Source organism: Mustela nigripes, chromosome 2, assembly GCF_022355385.1.
Source record: "Mustela nigripes isolate SB6536 chromosome 2, MUSNIG.SB6536, whole genome shotgun sequence".
Taxonomy (NCBI): domain Eukaryota; kingdom Metazoa; phylum Chordata; class Mammalia; order Carnivora; family Mustelidae; genus Mustela; species Mustela nigripes.
This window is the reverse complement of record NC_081558.1, coordinates 10,042,651-10,063,800: the sequence shown is the minus strand read 5'-3', so window position 1 is coordinate 10,063,800 and position 21,150 is coordinate 10,042,651. Positions and strand designations below refer to the sequence as shown.

The 21,150-nt window shown below is 56.7% G+C and overlaps 1 protein-coding gene across 4 annotated transcripts; it reads right to left on the bottom strand.

Annotated features, from left to right (window-relative positions):
* Positions 1-496: 496 nt before the first annotated feature.
* Positions 497-21,062, bottom strand: PKN1 (protein kinase N1). 4 transcript variants are annotated; one of them, XM_059389215.1, is made up of 22 exons: positions 20,953-21,062; positions 16,349-16,652; positions 15,055-15,206; positions 13,827-13,962; positions 11,104-11,249; positions 10,591-10,804; positions 9,603-9,797; positions 8,830-8,939; positions 8,593-8,736; positions 6,916-6,991; positions 6,694-6,835; positions 6,510-6,603; positions 4,272-4,351; positions 4,117-4,192; positions 3,943-4,034; positions 2,595-2,771; positions 2,321-2,383; positions 2,121-2,197; positions 1,775-1,917; positions 1,397-1,504; positions 1,236-1,316; positions 497-777 (listed from the first exon to the last, which is right to left on the bottom strand). In XM_059389215.1, the coding sequence occupies exons 1-22, from the start codon at positions 20,971-20,973 to the stop codon at positions 574-576; spliced, it is 2,835 nt and encodes a 944-aa protein (XP_059245198.1). In that variant the 5' UTR covers positions 20,974-21,062; the 3' UTR covers positions 497-573. The 4 variants fall into 4 exon arrangements, with proteins under 4 accessions (XP_059245198.1, XP_059245201.1, XP_059245200.1 ...); XM_059389218.1 differs by lacking the exon at positions 20,953-21,062 and adding an exon at positions 20,785-20,893; XM_059389217.1 differs by lacking the exon at positions 20,953-21,062 and adding an exon at positions 19,900-19,971.
* Between the last annotated feature and the right edge of the window lie 88 nt (positions 21,063-21,150).

The following is a 21,150-nucleotide window of genomic DNA, read 5'->3' as shown; positions in this document are numbered from 1 at the left end:
GGCGCAGAGACGCCACACGAGGAGCTGGAGCCGCTGGAGCCGCTGGAGCCTGCGCAGAATTTGCCACGGCTCCAGCCCCAGAGCCCTGGTTGTCTCGAGGAGCAGCTGAGTCGGAACCCTCGGCGCTTTGCGCTCCTGCCGCCGACAGGGCTGACCCCAGCAACAGTTCTCTCATTGTGGCCCTGCTCCTCTAACACATCCCCAAGGCCACCAAACCACACCCATTAAGGGCCTCAAACTCCAGTGCCCATAAACACAGCTCCCAACCCTTTCCCATCTCGCCTACCCATGCCCAGAGTGCCCACCTCCCCCTAACCCTCATCAAGTGACCCCCCGCCCCGTACCATAACCCAGGGCATCTCCCCGTCACTCCTTATGCCCCTGGCCACCCACCGGATCTGCACCCACCAACTCTCCCCATTTCCAAGTACACGAGCTCCTGCCCCGCCCCCCATGCCACCACTAGGTGGCATGCACACAACGAGGAGTCAAAAGATGCATGGATGGGGCAAACCCCAAAGGCCTTTTTAAAAACTACTGAGAGCTTGGTCGGGGCAGGGGCAGGGGAGAGGGCTAGCAGCCCCCGGCCACGAAGTCGAAGTCCTGGAAGGCTGCCTGCTCTGTGGCCGTGAGGGGCCGCGCGTCGCGGGGCGGGCTCAGTGTGGGGGCCTCCCCCGTGAACTCCTCATCGAAGTTGCTGACATCAGTGCGGCCTGACAGCTTGGGCACGAAGGGAGGTGGCAAGCGCCGGGCCAGCAGAGTGTCCCAGCCCAGTGTCTAAGTGGGGGAGAAGGGGGAGAGAGAGGAAGAGGTCAGCCAGGGGTGGGGGGGGGGCAGGGGGGGGGGTGCTGCAGACTGCAGGAGGGGCCAGCTCTTTGTGCCCCATCCAGCCCTGCATCTGTGGGGATAAGCATAAGGAGTCACAAAAGAGAGGCGTCAGGCGGGGCCTGTGGGCCCAGTAAGGATCACAGTGTGAGCTTGGGGAGCCCTGGGGTGGGAGAGAGGGGTTCAAACCCAGGGCAGTGGCCCCACCAGGCCAGCCGGGAGTAGATGTGGGTGTAGGAGGGTCAGTGGGTGTGAAGGAGGGTGTAGGAAATGGAGAGGACAGTGTTGGAGGGGAGTGTCTAGATCTGGGTAGGGGAGAAATGGACAGGCCCTGAGGGACTGGGGTGGGGGGTGGGGGGAATGACCAGGTCTCTGGTGGGCAGCCGGCCAGGCACTTGGGGTGACCTCACCCTGTAGAAGGGCTGCTTTTTCACATCCTCTGCATCCCTCTCGCTGGATCCCAACCTCCGCTCTGGGTTCCTCCTCAGCAGCTGGTGGGGAGGGGAGGCATCAGTTTTCCCCTTCCTGGCTCCCGACCCCCTCCCCAGGCCCAAGTTGGGGGACTCCTCACCCTGCGCATGATGCCAATGGCCTCAGCTGACAGGAAGCGTGGGTAGCGAACCTCATCATTGACTATGCTGTCAAATACCTCCTCTTCATCGTCCCCTGGGAATGGGGACTGGGGACAGGGAAAGCCAGGATGAATTAGACCCCGCCTCTGACCAACCCCATCTGAGCCCTCTGCTCCTCGCACCACTCCACCTGGGTGCTGGCTGAGGTGGGAAGGGAAGCACCCCATTTTCCAGACTCGAAAATTGAGGCTAGGGAGGCAAAGCCAGCTGTCCCTATTACACAGCACATGGAGGCACTTTTTGATCCCACCCCTAGGTACAAGCAGTTTCCAGCATGATCCCAGGGTCAGGCAGGGCGGGGCAGACTGGGGCCTCACCTCACCAACCAGCATCTCATAGAGCAGCACGCCCAGCCCCCACCAGTCCACTGCCCTCGTGTAAGATGTGTCTGTCAGCACCTCAGGGGCCAGGAACTCCGGGGTCCCACAGAATGTGCTGGTCCGGTCCCCATAGCCCATCCCTGGGGACAGTAGGGCCATGTGAGGTTATGGGGAGAAGGGGGCTCCTGGTGGTAGCCCAGCCCAGCATGGGGTGGCCCAGACAGCCACCCCATCCCAGGGTCAGGGTAGGGGGTAACCCAGGTAGGGCTTGCAACTCCATTCCCTCCCCCACTCTGTCTAATCCCCAGAGGCCAGCCCTTCAAATCCCAGCCCCGCCCCTCACCCTCCTTGCAGAGGCCAAAGTCTGCGATCTTGACATAGCCCTCGGTGTCCAGGAGCAAATTGTCCAACTTCAGGTCCCTGTGATGGGTTGGGGGGATGTAAAGAGGGATGAGGCGGGGGAGTCTGGGCCCTGCCTGAAGCCTGAGGGCCCCTAGTGGGCAGCATGTGCATACGGGAGCACGGGCACGCAAGGGCACACACCTGTAGACGATCTTGTGTTCGTGGAGAAACTGCAACCCCAGCACCACACAGGCTGAATAAAAGCTGCAGAGAGAAGCTAGTGTGATGGAGCCAGGCCTCCCAGCAAGGCAGGCTGACCACAGAAGCCAGGCTCCCACATCCTCGACAGCTCCCCGGTCCCCCGAAAACTCCAGGAGGCTGGGGGGGGAAGCTGGGGCCAAAAGGTGGAGTGGTAGGAAGGGGGCTGCCGCGGCCTGTTGGGTGCTGAGGCACGGGGGTAGGGGGGGTAGCTCACACAGCACGAGGCTCTGAGAACACGTCACTGTGGATGTGCAGCATGAGGTCCCCGCCGGCCGAGTACTCCATCACGAAGCACACATGCTCGGGCGTCTGGAAACAGCCGAACAGGTTCACCAGGAAGGGGTGTCCTGCTCTGGTCACTGCTGCCAAGATCCGCTTCTCACACATCAGGCTGGGCGGGGTAGGGGGGTGGGGCTCAGAGACCACAGCAGCCCCCTCCACCCCAACTCCCATACTCACAAGAAGTCCCTGATTGTCAGCTGTTTGCTGAGGACCTTGCATGACTGTGCAACCTTCGGCAAGTTGCCTAAGATTTCTGAAACTCAGCAGCTTTGTCTGCTAAACAGGTCCCCAGAAGCTACCTGTCATCCCAGTAATAGTCCCCCAGTATCCCTTTGGGTAACACAGCCAGGGAGGGCTAACTGGAGCACCCACCTTCCTGGCCAGAAATTGGTTTGGGAATGGGCAAGCCAAGGGAGTGGGGCTCAATCTCAGGATTTCTGCAGTTATTATTAAGGACGAAGGGCTAAAACTAGTGGATGAGCCTTACTCTGCTGGGGTAGGGGGCTATTTCTGCCCCCTGGAGAGGACTGCAAGCAAAGCCCACAAAAAGGAAAGCTGACAGAGATGTCATCTGAGCACCTGGATATAGCCGTGCCTGAAGTACTCCACCCCTGGACTTTTCTGACCCAGACCAATAAACTCTTTTGCTTAAGCCTATCTGAGTTGGGTTTCTGATTAACAAAAGGATGTAAGAAGATTAGGGACAACCTTGATGCCTCTACTGGGCCTTTTTACAGGGGGCCAGGTACTGTAGTATGCTCTAGATGTATCCTCTTACTTAATCTGCCTGAAAACCCTACAAGAAAAGCATTATTATGCCCCTTTTATAGATGGGGAGGCCATCAGAAGGGCAAAGTGACTTCCCCAGGGTTTCTAAACACACTTGTGGCAGGGTGGGATTTGAACCCAGGGCCCTGATCCAAAGCAGAGCCTGGGCAATGGTGCCATTAAGGGTACAGACTTCAGGGCCTGAGTCCCTAGGTTTGAATGCCCGACCTGCTGCTCACTGGCTTTGTGATTTGGGGCAACTTGCTCAACCTTTCTGTGTCATCAGCAGAATGGGAACAGTAACAATATTTACCTCATAGGGCTGTCATGGAGAGCAAGTGAGTTACTGAACAAAAGGCACACAGTGGGTGCCTTCCAAGAGTTACTATCTTAGTAAGTGCCAGTGACTGGCATGAATCACTGCCCAGCAGCTCCAGAGAGGGGACTGCTCTATCTCCCATCTCCCAGAAGAAAAGACTGAGGTTCTCAGAGGGCTTGGGCCAGGTCCCCACCTTTCAACCTCATCTCGGGCCACAATGTCGCCTTTCTTCAAAGCCTTGATGGCGAACAGCTCCCCGCTGGGCCGAAATTCAGAGAGCAGCACCTGGAACCACAGTGGGGAGCAATGGCCTTCGTGGCCAGCCCGGGGACTCCCCATTCCCCCAACTCCTTGGCCCCCGCCTCACCTTCCCAAAGTGACCCCGGCCCAGCACTGCCAGGAATTTGAAATCCTCAAGGGTCAGGGGTGACTTCTTCAGAGGGCTGTGGAGAGAGGACACTGGTGGGGACAAGGACAGCAGGCAGCGGGGGAGGGGGATGGTGAGTAGGGGAGAGGTGTCACCTGCACAGGGCAGAGCCTGGGGTCTCCTGAGTCTCTGAAGGCAACTCGGGGGTGGTGGCAGTTTCCGGAATCGGGGAGCTCTGCAGCAGAGAGAGGGAAGTCAGAGGCACCCCATAACTACAAGAGCTGCCAAGGCTCCCATCACCTCTGACTTCGCTTTTCCTCCCACTCACCCTCTCGCTCACTGCCCTCCAGCCACACTGTCCCTCCCACTGTTCCCTGAACACACCAGGCATGTTTCCAATCCAGGACCTCAGCACAGGCTATTCCCTCTACTTGGAATTCTCTTCTCCCCCCACATCAGCACAGCTGCTCCCTTACCTCCTTCGGGCATTCATTCAGATGTCACCTTCACGGGTGGTCAGCCAACCATCACTGCAAACAACCAGCAGAACCCCCCACACCACACACATACATATTCCCTGACCCCTTTCACTTTTCTTTCATGCTGTAAATATTTTTTACTGTTTGCCTACATTTTTCCTTTACAGTTACTTGTCCTAGGAACTACTTAATTCTTTGTTTGTTTGTTTTTAAAAGATTTTATTTATTTATTTGACAGACAGAGATCACAAGTAGTCAGAGAAGCAGGCAGAGAGAGAAGAGGAAACAGGCTCCCAGTGAAGCTGAGAGCCCAATGCGGGGCTCGATCCCAGGACCCTGGGATCACGACCTGAGCCGAAGGCAGAGGCTTGAACCCACTGAGCCACCCAGGCGCCCCTGAACTACCTAATTCTTCATGGCACATGTGTGCTTATAACTTTGAAAAGACTCAAAATTACTATTGCAAATGGGAACATATGACAACCGGTTCATCCTCCTCCTCTACAGACACAGCTCTAAAAGGCCATCAGTCCAAATAGGCATCTGGTGGGACACACGGGCCTCTCGGGCCCCCACCACCATCCCTAGAACCAGCTACTGTTCATGATTTCCTGAGTACCTTTCTAGATACCGTCTATACCCACATAAGCGAAAGTGCCGGTAGAGGCTTCATTTTCCTGGCACCTTCATCCTGCCTCTGCTGCTGGACAATCTGTCTGGGAAATCACCCCAGGACGTGTCACACACACGTCCTACTCCACTTTGCGGTTTACTTAGCGCTGGCTCTCCTATGGATGGACTCTGACATGCCCACTTTGGCCTACACTAGGCCACTGCAGCCAACTTCTGGGAGTGCGCTTGTGTGAGTGTCCAGACTGGGAACTCCTAGGTCAGGACGATGTCCTGATTTCAGCCCAGCGAGCTATGCCCTCCCGAGGAGATGCAGCAACTGCTCCCCTTCCACCGACTGCGTTTCCCCGAGTCCTGCCCAGCATTTGGCAGTGTTAAACTTTGGGATTTTGTTTTGCCAAACTCATCTGAGGATGTATCTCCTTACGTTATTATTATAAATATAATACAGAAGCATATGCTGTCATCTTCAGTTCTTTTTAACGAGGTATGAAATGCACCCAGTGAGTTGGGCCGAGGGGCATGCCCCTGCAGACGTGTCCACCTGGGTATGCGTCGCACGGAGCGGGGGTGGGTAAACCGGGTTTTGTACAGTCTGTGAGCTGAGACTAGCTTTTACATTTTTACATTTTTAAAGGGTTGGGGGAACATCAAAAGGAGAGTGATACTTGGGATCTGTGAAAGTGACATGACATTCCAAACATCGGTCGCCATCAAGAAAGCTTTAGTGGAATACAGCCCCGCCCACTGGCATACATGTGTACCATCTAGGGCTGCTTTCTACAAGGCCACGTTGAGTCATTGTGACTGAGACCCTCTGGCCCACAAAGCCGAAGATACTGACTCCATGCCCCTTTACGGAGAAGGCACACGTGCTGATCTCTGACCCAGAGAAGATGCACAACGTCGCCCCGACCCCCACAGGCTGCCTTGGATCTCCCTCCTACCACAGCCAGAGAAAACCACCCTCATGACTTCTAGCCTCGAAGTGAGTTTTAAACACACCCGTTCTATGGGCCGGTGCACTGAGCACAACAAGGTGAAGCAGCTTGCCGTGGGTCACACAGCTAAGAACTGGCGGAGGAGGGACATGGACCCAGGTGGCCTGGCTCCTGAGCTTATGTTTTGATTCAGGATAGAAAGTGGGACCCTGCTTCTAGCAGAGATGCGTGACCCGGGAAAGTTCCTGGTGGTCTCTGGGCTCTGAGCTGGGAGAGAGGCCTGGAGGAGGAAGCTTTGATGCTGCCCAAGCCAGGCTTAGGGGGACAGGAGTGGGACACTCACCACACTCGATGGGCTGGAAGGTGGACCCAGAGGACTCTTCTGGGACAAGCTATCCAAGTCAGCCCCGAGGTTCAGCTTCTCCACAGATATGTCACTGCAGAACAAGGAAGGAAGGGGTGTGTGGGACCCAGCACCCTGGCAAGCAAGCAGGGACAGCCTAGACCTCAGGGACCTCCCTCCTTACCCTGTGCACCGGGCCTCAGTTCCCGGAGAAGCCCCAGGGCTGAAGGTGCCTGTGCCCGTGGCATTGGGGATGAGTCTCCGAAGCAGCCGCACCCAGGTGGCAACGTCAATGTTCATCTGCCGAGCGCGCTGAAATGCTTTCCCTGGGGCAACAAGGATCGGCTCACCCTTCACGGTAACTGTGGGACTCCTGGCCTCTTCTCCATTTTGCCCACCCCCTCACCTTGTTGCTTGGAGAAAATTTTCTTCTGCCTTCGGAGCCGGGGTATCCTCTCAATGACAGGGTTGCGGAAGGTAACCTGGGAAGAGGGGCCAATGGGTGGGAACCCACCCCCACCTCTAGGTGGTGGGGAAGCCCTTAGGAGTACAGGTATGCACACCCTTATGTTTTGGGGGTTCCAATCACTATGGCACCACATCCAAAACAGCATATTAAGAGAATGTAACCTATTTGGGGTTACATCATCTAGGGTCTTGATTTCCCCGAGTGTGGTCCCACACCAGCAGCATCACCTGGGGACTTGCCAAAAATGCAGATTCCTGGGCCCCCGCCTGGACCCACTGAATCAGAAACGCAAGGGTGGGGCCCCACAGTCTGTGTTTCAACAATTCCTCCAGCAGATATGGGGAAGCCCCCAATCTAGCTGAATTCTCCCAACTCCGAAGCATCTTCTGGAAGGTGCTAAAGTCACAGAACTGTGTGACTTAAGTGTGTGTGATATCGTTGCCACTAGTCATGCAAGGCTATTTAAATTCAGTAAAATTTAAGTAACATTAAAACTTTAGTTCCCAGGTCCCCCTAGGCACACGTCAAGTGGTTGGCAGCTAATATGCTAGATGGTCCACGTATAGAACATTTCCACCTACAACAGAATGCAACTATTGTAGGCTCATCCACAAGAGAATTCTAGAAAGTTCTATTGGCTGGCACTTTAGGGGAGGCAGAAAAACCAAAAAGAATGCTCTAAGTGAACCTTGAGGGTGAGCAGGACTGCCTCAGAACTCACCCCCACTCCCACCCCCACCTTTCCCACTTGGTTTTGGCTGGTCTTCCTAAGGGAAAACTGTTTCACTGCCCTGCCCCTGAAGTCAGCCCTTCTCCTGCTCTTTTCCTTCAAGCACAAGCATATGTTAGGGGCACATTTAAAGAATTATTGAGGAAAATTTTGGCTGACTTTCCTACTCTGCCTGTTTCCTCCTCTGTCAGATGTGACTAAGGATGATTCCTCCTGAACTGGGCTGAAGTGGGTTTACAAATTAATTGAGGATTTACAAATTAATGCCGGCAAAGCATGTAGGGCGGGGCTTGGCTCACACCACAAGGGGTCAGCTAGGAATGTTATTTAGATCATGGGCTCTCAACCAGGGGAGACAGTGGCAATGTCTGGAGACATTTTTGACTGTTGCAACTTGCAGGGAGGGTAGTGCTGGCTTCCTGTGCGGGCAAACCAGGGACGCTTCTCGAAATCCCACAGGGCAACTAAGAGTGATGTGGCCTGTTAGGGTACATCTGTCCATAGTGCCAAGGGTTGGGTACCCCAATTTAGATCTTAACCCTGACATCACTGCAGAAGGAATTTCTCTCTACTGGACTGTAGCTTTGGTCACAATCACCCTGACATGTCACCAGGCTTTTCTTTTTTTTTTTGGCTTGGTAAAATTTTGTAATTTCTTTTTTCTTTCTTTCTTTCTTTTTTTTTTTTTAAATTTCTTCCCTTGGAACAAAACCAATCCCAGCTTAAGTGGTGTCACTGACATAGTGATATAACTAATACCAATTACTAACTAATTACACGTATTTTTTAATCAAGGTTCCGAGACCAATCCAGAACAGATCTCCCCTTCCAGCAAACTGGGAGCAGGAGATGCAACAAGTGTCTTCGCAAGGTCAGGGCTGTACCTCAGCCACCAGGCAGCCCTGGGGTTCCATGTCCAGCTGCACTTCATGCCTCTCATTATCCAAGAAATCCTCCAACTTCAGGAATTTGAGGGCACACAGACCCCGTTGGTCCCGCCAGAACACGGCCAACTCCAGTTCCCGAGCCTCGAGGGAGAGGAAGTGGGCCATCACTGGGGGTGCCCAAGGTCCGGAACCCCTCCTCCTCCTCCAGGCCCTGCCATCCCCCACCTAGCTCACCCTTTCCAGCTCCAGAGTAAAGCTCTGGTCCCAGGCATTGGGGCCACACGGCTTCCATGATGTCTGCCCCACCACGGTGTTATCCAGCTTGAGCACAGTGCTAACCTCGCCTGGAATGAGGGGAGAGGAAGAAATCAGAAACGTTTGGAGTTGGGGGGAGCGCAGCTCATATCTTAGTAAAGAAATCCCCCCCCACACATTACACTCTGCCATGTGACCCTGATCAAGCGTTATGGTTCTGCCTTTCACCTCAGGTGTTTAACCAACTTCCAGGGGATTTCTGCATATGGTGTGAGGTGGAGATCCAAATTCACTTTTACTTCATATGCAACTTCCAGCAATATACTCCTAAGAATTTACCCTGGAAAAATGCATGCAGGTATACACTGGGACGCAAAATGCTGCCACATTTTGGCCATTGTGAATAATGCTGCTAAAGACCTGAATGTCCAAATATCAACTCGAGTCCCTGCTTTCAACTTTTTTGGGTATACACTCAGAAGTGGGATCGCTGATCGTAGGGTAATTCCATGTTTAAGTGTTTGAGGACCGCCATAACATTTTTCACAGTGGCTGAACCACTTTACCTTCCCAACAGCACTGCAGAGGGGTCTAATTTCTCCACAGCCTCCCTAACACTTGTATTTTTTTTTTCTTTTAAAACAATCCATCCTACGGACTGGAATATAACAGTTTTTTTTTAAAGCGTTACAAGTGTGTGATCCCAGGATCCCCACGGCATCTCATCCCTCCAGGGCTTAACGCCCACTCACTGGTGTTCTCAGCTTCCACTTTGAGGCTGCTCCGGCCACTGAGGCTTCCACTTCGGCTGTAAAGGCCCCGGGCTGGGCGGCTCAGGAAGGTGGTGCGGCTGTCAGGGGTCCCGGGCCCCCCGACTGGGGGGGAGGGGTTCCAGGGGATAGTCTCTGGAAGGTCCTTGCAGCCTACCACACGTACCTCCAGGGTTCCTGAGGGAGGGGCAGGCTCAGGGAGGCCCAAAGGTAGGCCAAGCCAAGGGGAGGGGCTGCAGGGGAAGTGGGCATGTCCAGAAGTGGCCAGCATATAGGTGTGATTCGGTGAGGGACAATTAGAGTGGAGCAGGGGGGTCTGATCCTGGGATGACTGTGCCCAGAAGTGAAAATATGGGGCAAGAGGGAGGGGGCGAGGCTGGGGTGGGCCAGGCTGGGGAGGCGCTCTGAATGCTTGGGATTTAGTGACAGAAGATAGGTTTAAGGCATAGGTCAATGACGGAGGCAGTGGGGAGCCAGGTTGGACTAGGAGGTTCAGGGTAGGACTCAGGGAGCTGACCTGAGGCCCGAGATGGGGGCAGGGGCCTTGGGTAAGGCTGGTCTAAGGCAGAAGTAGTGGCTGAGGGGTCTAAGGAAGGAGGAGCTGGCTGGCTTTGGGGGCAAGGGGCAGACAGTGGTTCAAGGCTCAGGGTTCTGAGAGTGAGGGGTTGTGGGACTGGGCTGGAGGGCTATGGCTGAAGGAAAATGGCCAGGTATGAAGGGGTAGTGATGGGGACATGGTGAGCATAGGGACAAGAGTTCATAATCAGAGGGCAAGCCGGGGCCAGAAGTCCAGAGTGCATGGGGCCCAGGGCTACAGGGTTGGGATGAATAGAGAACAAAGGAATAGTAGGATGGAAGTCCAGGGGTAGGGAGAGCAGAGATCTAGGTTAGGGGGCCTTACGACTTGGAGGAGAGGTCGAGAGTACAGAACTGCGAATGTGGGGTATGGGTGGGGTAGGCAGGGACCCACCTGTGAGTGGCGCGGGCTTGCACAGGGTGCTATACTGCGTGGGGGGGAAGGGCTCAGTCAGGCGAGCACTAAAGGCTGCGGACGAGGCCGCAAGAAGCTCCTCACGCAGCAGCCGCCCCTTCGGATGGTCTGCAGGCAACTCCCCCAGCCGCCGCTCCAGCGACTCCCGCAGCAGCCCCAGCTTCTGGTTGGACTCCATTAGCTTCTCCTGGGCCTGTAATAGGAGGGACAGAGTGGGGCTGGGGTGGGGCCTGGCTAAGTCTCACCCGGCCCAAGCTCTCAAATCTTCTGGGTCCTATTCCTGGGCTCCCCATAAAGCTAGGCCCCACCCCCTGGCTGATGCCCCACCCCTGGCTGAGGTCCCGCCCTGCCGAGGCACCGCCCCTTGCTGAAGCCTCACCCTTAAGGCCCTTGCTGCCGTTTCCCGCCCCTTTGCTGGGGTCCAGCCCCTCACCGAAGCCCCGCCCCTCACCGAAGCCCCACCCCTCACTGCGCTGAAACCCCACCCCTCACCTCGCTGACCGCCTTGCGGTCTGGGGTCTTGGCTGCACCGAGCAGGCGGAGCACATTCTTGGCCCCCTCGGCCACAGCGTGCTCCACTCGGAAGTGGTGCCTCAGTTCCTCAATGCGCAACTCCACGGCCCCCAGGTCTGGACTCCCTGTGGGCGTTGAGCGCAAGGTGGTGAGGCCAGCCTAGAACCCAGGCCCAACCACCCCAGCCCCAGACATGCACTCATGCGCAGGGACGGGCACTGGGGATAGATACACCACCACCAGGATGCATCACGTTTTTCCCAAGCGAGGGGTCATGGTCAGTCAGGCACATTCCCACAGAGATGCAATCGCTCTTTTTCCAAACACCCACAGGGGCCATCCCAGGGACGGAGCTGGGCTGTCATACAGGGACAGTCATATACACAGGTACACTATCAACACAGGCTTAAAGGACAGACGTGTTGGCAGGGTCCCATTTCATCGCCAGGGACTGTCACAGGGACACTGTGGGCATTTGGACAGCCAGAAGGAGATAATCACACAGGCACAGGGACACATGGAGGCAGAATGGCCAGATCTATCAAAATCACAAATGAAATTGCCCTTCGATTCAGCAATCCCAGTTCAGGAACTTTATCCCACAGAAACACCTCTGCACTTGACACGTGAACATGGTATTCACTGCAGCTTCTTTCTAGGAACAAAAGATTGGCAATAACCCTGTTTCTTGCAGGAGGAGTCCGGGTAAATGAATGTGTTTGTCCACAAGGTGAAATACAAAGCAGTTGGGAGCACAAGGGCACTGTCACACAGAGACCATCACACTGTCACTCACAGGGTAACAGTGGCATTATCGCTTTGTCACCAGTGTAGGCACGCTGTCACCCACAGGTGGAGGAACACACACTCACAAAGATACAGTCACACCGCCACACAGGGACATTGTCACATGGCAGAGAGACATGATCGCAAGACACAAACATCCTCATGGGAAACATTTACACCGTGGCAAAGTTCCTGGGGCTCTAACTCCGGCTCCGGGATAATCATAATCACACTGGCACGTGGATAAGGCACAGGGACAGGTAAAGAAATGCCATCACACGGTCACACATGTGGAGAGGCACCCACAGGCACAGAGACCCAATGTTGCAGGGAAACAGACTGGCTATGTCCCAGTACGAAGTCCCAGGGATACAGCCATGGCCCAATATAGGATGGCCACAGTCACCCAATGGCACAGGGATAGCCATAAGAACACAAGAGGCACAAGGCTGTGGCTGGCCACAGTATCCATAGCTGTAGGTTCCAAGGACAGTCCCCCTGTCCTATATATTGACCCCAACTCAGACTGTGGCACTCAGAGTCACAGTATCACTCACAGATGTGTGACACTCACCTAGGCACCAACAACACACAGTGTTACAGCAAACCTCATGTCCGTACGCATGTTGTCTGACAAACACAGTCACACTCTTGCCTCTTGGCCTGCTGTCACATGTGCCCAGATAGTCACCAAGACTCTTACACTTAAACGGGCAAAACTGCACCAGTAATCAAGGTTTCAATGTCACCCAGAGGCACAGGGACATGATCACACCATCATATACAGTCACTGAAAAGCCCATGTCAGTATTCCCAACACAGGTGAGTAATCACACAGAGGCCTCCCCTACCCCAAAGACACACACACTGTCACAGAGTTACAGACCCCACTGCTATGGGCTGAATGTTTTTCTTTCCCCCAAATCCACATATTGAAACTCAACCCCTAATGTGATGGTATTAGGGGTTAGGAGGTGGGGTCTTTGGGAAGTGAGGATGGAGCCCTCATAAGGAAGGTGCTCGGAGAGCTCCTCTACCCCATCCACCATGGGAGGACACACAAAGCAAGAAGGCAGCTGTCTGTGAACCCAGGAAAGGGCTCTGGCCAGACACGGGAGTGGCACCTTGATCCTGGTCTGCCCGCCTCCAGAACTGTGAGCAAGACATTTCTGTTGTATAGAACTGTTGTTACGGCAGTCCGAATGCCGTACCCTGTACAATTCATAACGCTCTCTCTGTTGTGGTGACACACAGACTCCTGTAGTTCCTGGGCCACACACACAGCCCCTGGTCCCCATGGTCAGTGTCCCCCCAGCAATGGCACATATGAATAGCACGGCCTCTGTAGCCCTTGCATAAGTCACAATCCTGTCACAAATTCAGGTGAACAATTAGCTTAAGGCACCCCTGGGCATTCACATAGACACACACATGGAAACAGACACGCCCGGTGAACGCCCACAGTTCTACACAACTGAGGCCATGTGACAAGGCAGCCACCTAGTCCAGGGGCCCGCAATTTCTTCTCATGAGGAGCCGGGGGTAGGTATTTTCAACTCTGTGGAATATGTGGGCTCCATGACCCCTGCCTGGCCCTGCCGCCGCTGTGCAACAGTGGCCTTCAGAAATAGTAAATGAATGGACATGGCTGTACGTCAGAAAAACTTTATTCACACCAGTAAAAAGGCAGGGGCAGACTGGGTCCCCAGGGTGTGGTCGGCCAGTAGACCACCTAGTGCAAAGCTTCTATGGGACAAAACAGGAAACAGGCCCAGGGACAGTCAGGAATGGGTTTGGGTCATCCTGTGAGTCACAACAGCAACCTCCCTGCCTCAAGCAGCATCCCCCTATGGGGCCAGGAGCTGAGTCCTGCACAGCAGTATGCAGGCTACACTATATTGGGGCAAGGGGCTCACCTTGGGCCTCATCCAGGGCTGCCTGGTTCTCCAGCTGGCCTGCCTGCAGGGCGCGGTGAAGCTGCATTCGGATGATGTCTATCTTGGTCTTACTGTCCTGCAGCATCTGCTGGGCTGTCAGCAGCAGTTTCCGGTCCTGCGGGTGGGGAAGGGCAGTGAGGGGCAGGCTGGGGAATGGGGTCTGACTGCTGGCCTTCTATCCACACTGTGCAGGCTCTGGTGACTGTGTCACAGGGGAGGATGTGTGGGTGTGATAGCAGGGCTATCCGTGCATTCCCAGGTGCAGAGGCGAGAGGTAGCCCCCAGCACTGGAATCCCTGCCACCTAACAGCTGGATAACTCCAGGCAAGCCGGTCCTCCTCTCTGGGCCTCATCCGCAGCGAGGGGAGTACCAACAGTACTGTCTGCCACTGGGCTGAGGGTTAAAGGAGCTAATCCACAGGCAGGGCTCCAACCCATGCCTGGCATCGGGAGGCACTGTATCTGTCAGCTGTCAGAATGGCACATATGTGGGTGAGGGTCCCCAGGGGAGGGTGGGGCCCTGACTACAGCCACATCGGGGAGTCCAGCGGGGACAGGGTAGGTGTGGGAGACACCAGAACTGGGCTGTGGGGGTGTCTGTGTGACAGCTCCAGACTCTGGGTGTGAATGTCATGGTCTGTGTTTCTGTGTGTCCAGGTGTGCTGTGGGCCTGTGCTATGTGTCCTGGGTGTTATATGACAGGCTGTGTCTCTGCGTCTAGAGGAGGCCGGGGTGGCTATCCTCCACGTGTCCCCCAGTGCTGTTACTGCCGTCTCTCTGGATGTCAGGATAGGGCACACGTGTGCCTAAGTGTTGATACGACCCTGTGTGTCTCTAGATGTTGCTCTGACCGTGGGGGAGTCTCTGGATGTTAGGTGTTGACCGGACCATGTGTCTATGTGTCAGAGAGCGGCCACCAGCAGAGGGTGAAAGTCGCCCTGACTGTGGACATCTCTCGAGTCTCTGGGGTAACTGGGTATTGGAGGGACAGCCTCTACCTTGCGTCTACCACCACACACAGCCATCCTGTTTCTCATATGCCCCCACAAGCTGCCCACATCCTGGGCCTGCCTCCAAGTCACCTGTCAGTCCCTCCATCCCCAACCCCAAGGGTCTCAGTTTCCCAAGGGGCAGACGGATACAGGTGGCTCCCCGGTTCCCACCCCGCAGCCCGTCCTCTGCTTCCCAGTGAGCAAGCCGCTCTTACCTTGGTGCTGCCGTTGCTGTATGTCTGGATCATGTTTTCTGCTCCCTGCTTCACCTTCAGCTCGATGGCCAGCTGCTTCTCCAGGCCGGCCACACGGCTCAGGTTGGTGGCCGAGCAGGCCTGGGTACCTGCGCCGGGGGACTGGGGGGCATCTAAAGGTGAGGGGGAGGGCAGGTGGGACAGAGTCACAAGAGGCCTCACCTCCATCTGCCTAAGAGGCTTTGCCCAACTGAGAGGATCCACCCTTTACCCAGCCTGGGTTCTGCCCCCAAAGCCAGGGAGAGGAGGAAATGAGGGCCAGGGCTCAGAAGATCCCCCCGCCCGCCCTCCCAGGGAAATGTCCTCAGCTCCAGCGCAGGACAAGCATGAATGAGTGTGGACAAGCATCCAGGTGTACATGAGTCCTTGGTGTTAGTGTGACTGTATACAGGAGCCCCCAACCACTTCCCTGGCTGTGCGGGAGTCTGTGGGTTTGGGTATGGTCATGTCTATGCCCAGAGGGAGCTGGCATGGCTGAGTACGTGTCTCCCCAGGTGCTCATGTAACTCCATGAAACGGCAGGTGTTACTCAGCATGACTATGTGAGGTCTGGGTGCTGGGGTGACCCTGAGCACATTTCCAGCTGTTGGCAAACGGTCCATTCAGGTCTCCAGGTGCTGGTACGACTGTGTCTGTACCGGGTCTGTCTGGGCATTGGTACAGTCTGACCCGTACGTCCCTGGATGCTGGCATGGCTGTGTGTGTGCTGGGGAGCGGTGTGACTGGGGGAAGGGCGGACCCTATGTGCGCAGCTCATTGCACCAGATGGTCTCTGAGCACGGACATGACAGTGTCGCTCTCCAGCTGCTGACCTGCCACGGTGCTGTATGGGTGTCAACGGAGTCTGCAGGTCTTGTCTGACTGTACATGGGAGCATCCAACTACGGCTGGGACCATGTGCGTCTGTAAGGGTTGGACAGCTGTGTGCATGTGAATCCTGGGGTTGGTGTAACCATGTGTAAGCGGCTCTAGACACTGTCTGTGTGTTGCTGTAACTGTGTGTGCGTCTCTCTGGGTGCTGGGTGGCGGCGTGGAGGTCTCTGGGTATTCCCACAACAGCGTCTAGGTCCTCAGGTGTTGTCTGGGTGCTGGTGTGACAGCGCAGACCTTGCTCTGGCTGTTGGGTTTGGTGTTTCATTGGATCGCGTGTCGAGGTTGGTGGCAGTCATGACCTGGCATGTCTCCCTGGAGATCCGCAGGGTCAGGGCTAGCCTTGCTCCCAGAGACCACAGTGGAACCCCCAAGCCCCTCTCACCTCGGGCAGCGGCTGCAGGGTCGGGCAGCACCACGTGGGCATGCAGCTCCTGCAGCTGCTGGTGCAGCAGGTCAAGGCGGCGGGAGGAGCCGCGCAGCACCAGCTCCACAGGGCCGAGGCTGCGGCCCAGGTCCGTGGTGGCCCGCCGTAGGTTCTCGGCACCCTCCTTCAGCTTCAGCTCCTTGCGGATCTCGCGCCGCAGCCGCTCCCGCTCTAGCTCCAACTGCTGCTGCACCCCAGGAGCCGCCAGGTCAGCACCTGCCAGGCCCAGCTGCTCCAGCAGGGACCAGCTGCGCGGCTCGCTCTGCAGGAGATGGAGCACAGTCAGTGGGGCTGGGAGTCCGGGGCAGGGCATGGACCACCACACTCAGCCAGCTTGGCCTGGCCTCTTCCTGGCCTGGGTGCTTCCAAGATATAAACTCTGCCCCCCAAAACTGAGAGGTGAGACAAGGTCCTGACCCTGCTTCCTGAGTACCCCAAACAGTGAGGTCCCTACTATAGGGTCCTCTTCCTTCCATGTCCCCTCAGCCTAGGGGACCCCATAAATACAGTCTTGTCTCCCTTCATCTATTCCTTACACAGTAGAATTCTGGAGGACAGGCCCCATTATGTCACCAATATGCCCCCAAACTAGGAGGTCTCCAACTTCAGGCCCTATTTCCCATTGCCCCCCCAAAAAAGGTCCTGAGGGCAGACCCCCTCCCTTCTGTTGTCCCCCTAAATTAGGCAGTCCTGAGCATGGGCCCCAACTCCCCTCTACTGTCCCTAAAACCAGGTCCCAAGGGCAGGCTCCATTTTCCCTCTGCTGCTCCTCAAACAAGGAAGTATCAGGGTAGGTCTCTGCTGCCCACCCCCCACCAAAAGAAAAAAATGGGCTTGAGATCCAGAAAGCAGGCCCTTTTCCTCTCTGCTATGTCCTCAAACTAGGAGGTGCCAGGGGCAGGCTTCTCTTCTTCCACTATAACCCTAAACTACGTCCTAAGGACAGGCTCCCTCTCTCTCCTGCTGCACCCTCAAAGTAGGAGGTCCTGGGACAAGCTCAGTCTCCCCTCCTCTCATTGTCTACAACTAGACCCTAAAAAGCAGAGCCCTGTCTGCTTCCTTCTCTATTTCCCCGACCTGGGCGCGTCAAAACACCCCACATAATTTCATCTTCAAAACAGAAAACTCCAAACCCATCTCCTCCCCTTGGTCCAAAATCAAGAGAGGGTGGGGCCTCCGGCCTGTGTCACTGGGGTCCTCTTTGTCCCCCAACCCCGACCCCAGCCCCCACCTCCAGCTCCTGGTCCAAAGGGGGATTGGCCTCCGCCATCCTGGGTCCTGGCTGAGGGCCCCGCCCTCTTCCTGAACCTCAGCCCTGCCAGGGCCTCTTGACCGCCACTTCCTCTTTCCTGCTAGCTCCCAGCAGCCCCTGCGTGGGGCCAGCTCTGGGGCTCTGGGGCATCTAGGGGACCTTTTCCCTCAGTGCCCTTCTCAGGAGGCAACCAGGGATAGCCCCCGCTCTACGTCCTAGGAGGTTGCTAAGGTGCACACACACCTCGCACGCTTACTGGTGTAGACAAGGAGACCGGCTCCCTTGAGTGTATACAGGCTCCAGGGACTGACCTACAGGCACGTGCACAAAACACAGGCAGGCAGATGTGTGCACGCCCCTGTGCCCACCCCATGTACGCTGATATGCACATGCCGGCCAAGGAGTGCTCCTATGGGCCGACCCCTTCCTTGCAGACGCAGGCCGTCCCAACTTCCGGCTTCCTCTCAGTCCGGTCACTCACCGCTGTGACCACAGCTGGGGCCCACCCAGGCCAGGGGCACCTCCCTGAGGCCTACATCATGAGGAGACAGTGCTGGAGGGCTGAGGTGAGGGTACCCACAAACCAGTAGCCCAATAAAGACCAAGTACGACTATTAATAATAAGACCAATTATTGTGAGCTCCACCTAGGTCACCTAAAGCAGGTCCACAAGGTGGGTGCTGTTATCACCCCATTTTCAAGACAAGGAAACTGAGGCCTGGAGTGGTGACATAACTTGCCCTGAGGCCCCACAGCCAGCAGGAGGAATGGCTGGGATTTAAAAGGGGAGTGCCCACAATCTGATCACCAGCTAAGCATCAGGCCTGGCACTAAGTGAGAATCCCCACTGGGTGAACCCATTTCACAGATGAGAAAAGTCTTTGTTGGCTCCCAGCCAACCCAGAGGGCAGCTTCCCCCAGCGAGGTTTAGCGCAGGTCACCATCCTACCAACCCATCACATGAATCCCGAGTGGCTGCCACAATTCTCCCCCACTTTCCAGGCAAGGAAACGGGCTGAGAGAGGAGACAGCTGCAGATTGGGGTGCGGGGTGTGGGGGGGCAAGTGGAGTGGGAGTGGTGATCACCACACACACCTCCAGGGGCACTGGGCAACAACCAGAAACATTTTTGGTTGTCTCAGCTGGCGGTGGGGAGGGAGTGCTCCTGGCGTCTGTTGGGCCGAGACCGGAGAGCCTACTCCACATCCTGGCGTACACAGGACAGCCCCCCACCTCAAACAATGATTCAGCCCCAAATGTCAACAGTGCTGAGACTGAGAAACCATGCATTAAAGGACAGAGACTCACACCCAGGGCTGCGACCATGACCACCGTAAAGACTGCCTAGCAGCCCCACCTGCAGAACACAGGCCCATCTACACCTCTTCCCTTTGGACAATGAACACCCTCATTGATGGACACGCCGGTTTTTCTGGCGGCAGAACCGTGGCTCAGAGAGGCAAAGGCACTGGGTCCAGGACACACAGTGAGAAAGTGAGAGAGCTGGAATTTAAACCCATGTTCACGTAATACTACTAGCTGGTGACCAGACCTCACCCACCACCCAGCCCCATTCCATCCCTAGCGGGCAGAGCAGGGGACAGCCACGATTAAGCCAGCTCAAATAAGGCAAATCCAGGCAGAGAGGAATAGAAGCTGAGGCCTGAGAATACCCAGAGCTGGGGTGGAAGAAGGGAGTCCCAGCCTCTTGGGTTCTCTTCCCTTGGGTGACTCACTCCTACCAAGAGGGCAGGGGTCACCCAAAGGCCAGCAAGGCAAACACATGATCAGGAGCCTGGCCCAGCCTTGGAGAATCCCTGCTCCCCCACCTCCCACCATGGCACACGGGACCCAGGTCCAGAGGGTCCATCTCGCAGAATCCCCCCCTTCCCAGGACAGCCAGAGATCTAGACCCTCATGTCCGGAAATTTCAATGCTTTGGGCGTTTCCGGAATCTGGACAGGACATCCGTTTGCCGGACACAGAACAGACAGGCATACGTCGGGACAGACAGAGGTAAGGGGTGGCAGGCCCAAGCAGGCACAAGAAAGGGATGAACAGGAGGGGAAAAGAGTGGGGAAGAGATGGGAGGGGGGACCACAGCACAGGTCCAGCCTCATTCCAGGAATCACAGCCTCCACCCAGGTCATGTTTCGCACATGCTAAGTGCATGCATGAGCCAGAGGAATCCTCTAGAGCCCTCCCAGGGCTGAGGGTAGAGGCAGAAACCCCGGCCCACCCAGCCCCAAGGTCTGACCTTATGTGATCGGCAACACCAGATACGCCCAGCTCCACGGCAAGGCTGACAGGCCATCAGCAGGACTGGGGTGGGGGACAGGGGAGCATGGGGGGAGACACAGAGGGGTTGGGGGCAGGTGCAGAAGGAGACGAAAACCCAGTTACACAGCAACCACAGGACAACAAAGGGATTTTGAGGCACTGAGGGCACCAGAGCCACACAATGTGCCTCAGATTCTGAACCAAAGCTCAGGAGTCACTGAGGCCTTGCTTGTCACAGATGTGGAAGGTGAGTCCAAGGCTGTGATGTTCACAAGGTGGTACCTGGAGAACCTGGCTGGTGGCAGGTTGGTGCCAGGCTGTGTGTGTTTATGTGTGTGGGAGGGGTGACCCAGCCCTGCCACCCGTACCCAGGTAGAGTTCCAGGTACAAGAGAATCCCCCTCTGGGATAAGGCTCCACCTGGCAGCCCTGAGCGTAGCCATGTGGGTCCCCCATTCTTCAACCTAATGAGGTGACTCTAGCACTTCCTCCAACAGGTGCCAATCTGGGTGGCGTGGGGACCATCATAAAGCTCAGTCTGGAGGCGGGGGTGGGGGGCGCCAGAGCTTTGTTGTGAGGGGGAGGAGCACGGACTGAGCGGCCTCCTCCCCTCCGGGCCACTGCGCCAGGCACCTGCCCCAGGTGGAGTGGCACCTGCCAGGAACCGAACGCGGCGGGGCGGGGTGGTGGTGGAGGAAGGAGTGCCGCGTTGAGAGGCGGGTGCGACAGGCACCGGGACGCACAGCCAGCCACAGACACTCGAGTAGCGCTTCCGCCGCTCCCCCTCTAATTTTCGGGGAGGGGCGGAGCGTGGGGGTGCAGTGGGGGCCTTCGGAACCTCCCCGCTCCCCCTCGGTGCGTACCTTCACCTGCCGAAAAGTGGACAGTGCTGGCTCCACGGTGTCGGCCCAGGGAGGGGGCACGGGGCGCTCGGGAGACCCCCACCTTGACCGCCCGGGCCCCGGGGGCCCCGGCAACGCGCGGGCGGGGGTCCCCGGCCGCCGGACGGCTGCGGACACAGGTGCGCCTACCTGCACGGCGTCGCTGGCCATGTCCTCGCGCCGCCCGCCAGGGGTCCCCGCGCGGAGGGAGGGGCGGCAAGAGGAGCGCGCGTGCGCCCCGCGCGGGGCGGGGAAGGGGCGGGCGCCGCGCAAGCCCCCGCCAGCGCGCGGCCCGCTCCGGCCTGCTCCGCTCCGGCCCCGCCTGGCCAGGCCGCCGCGTCCGCGCGC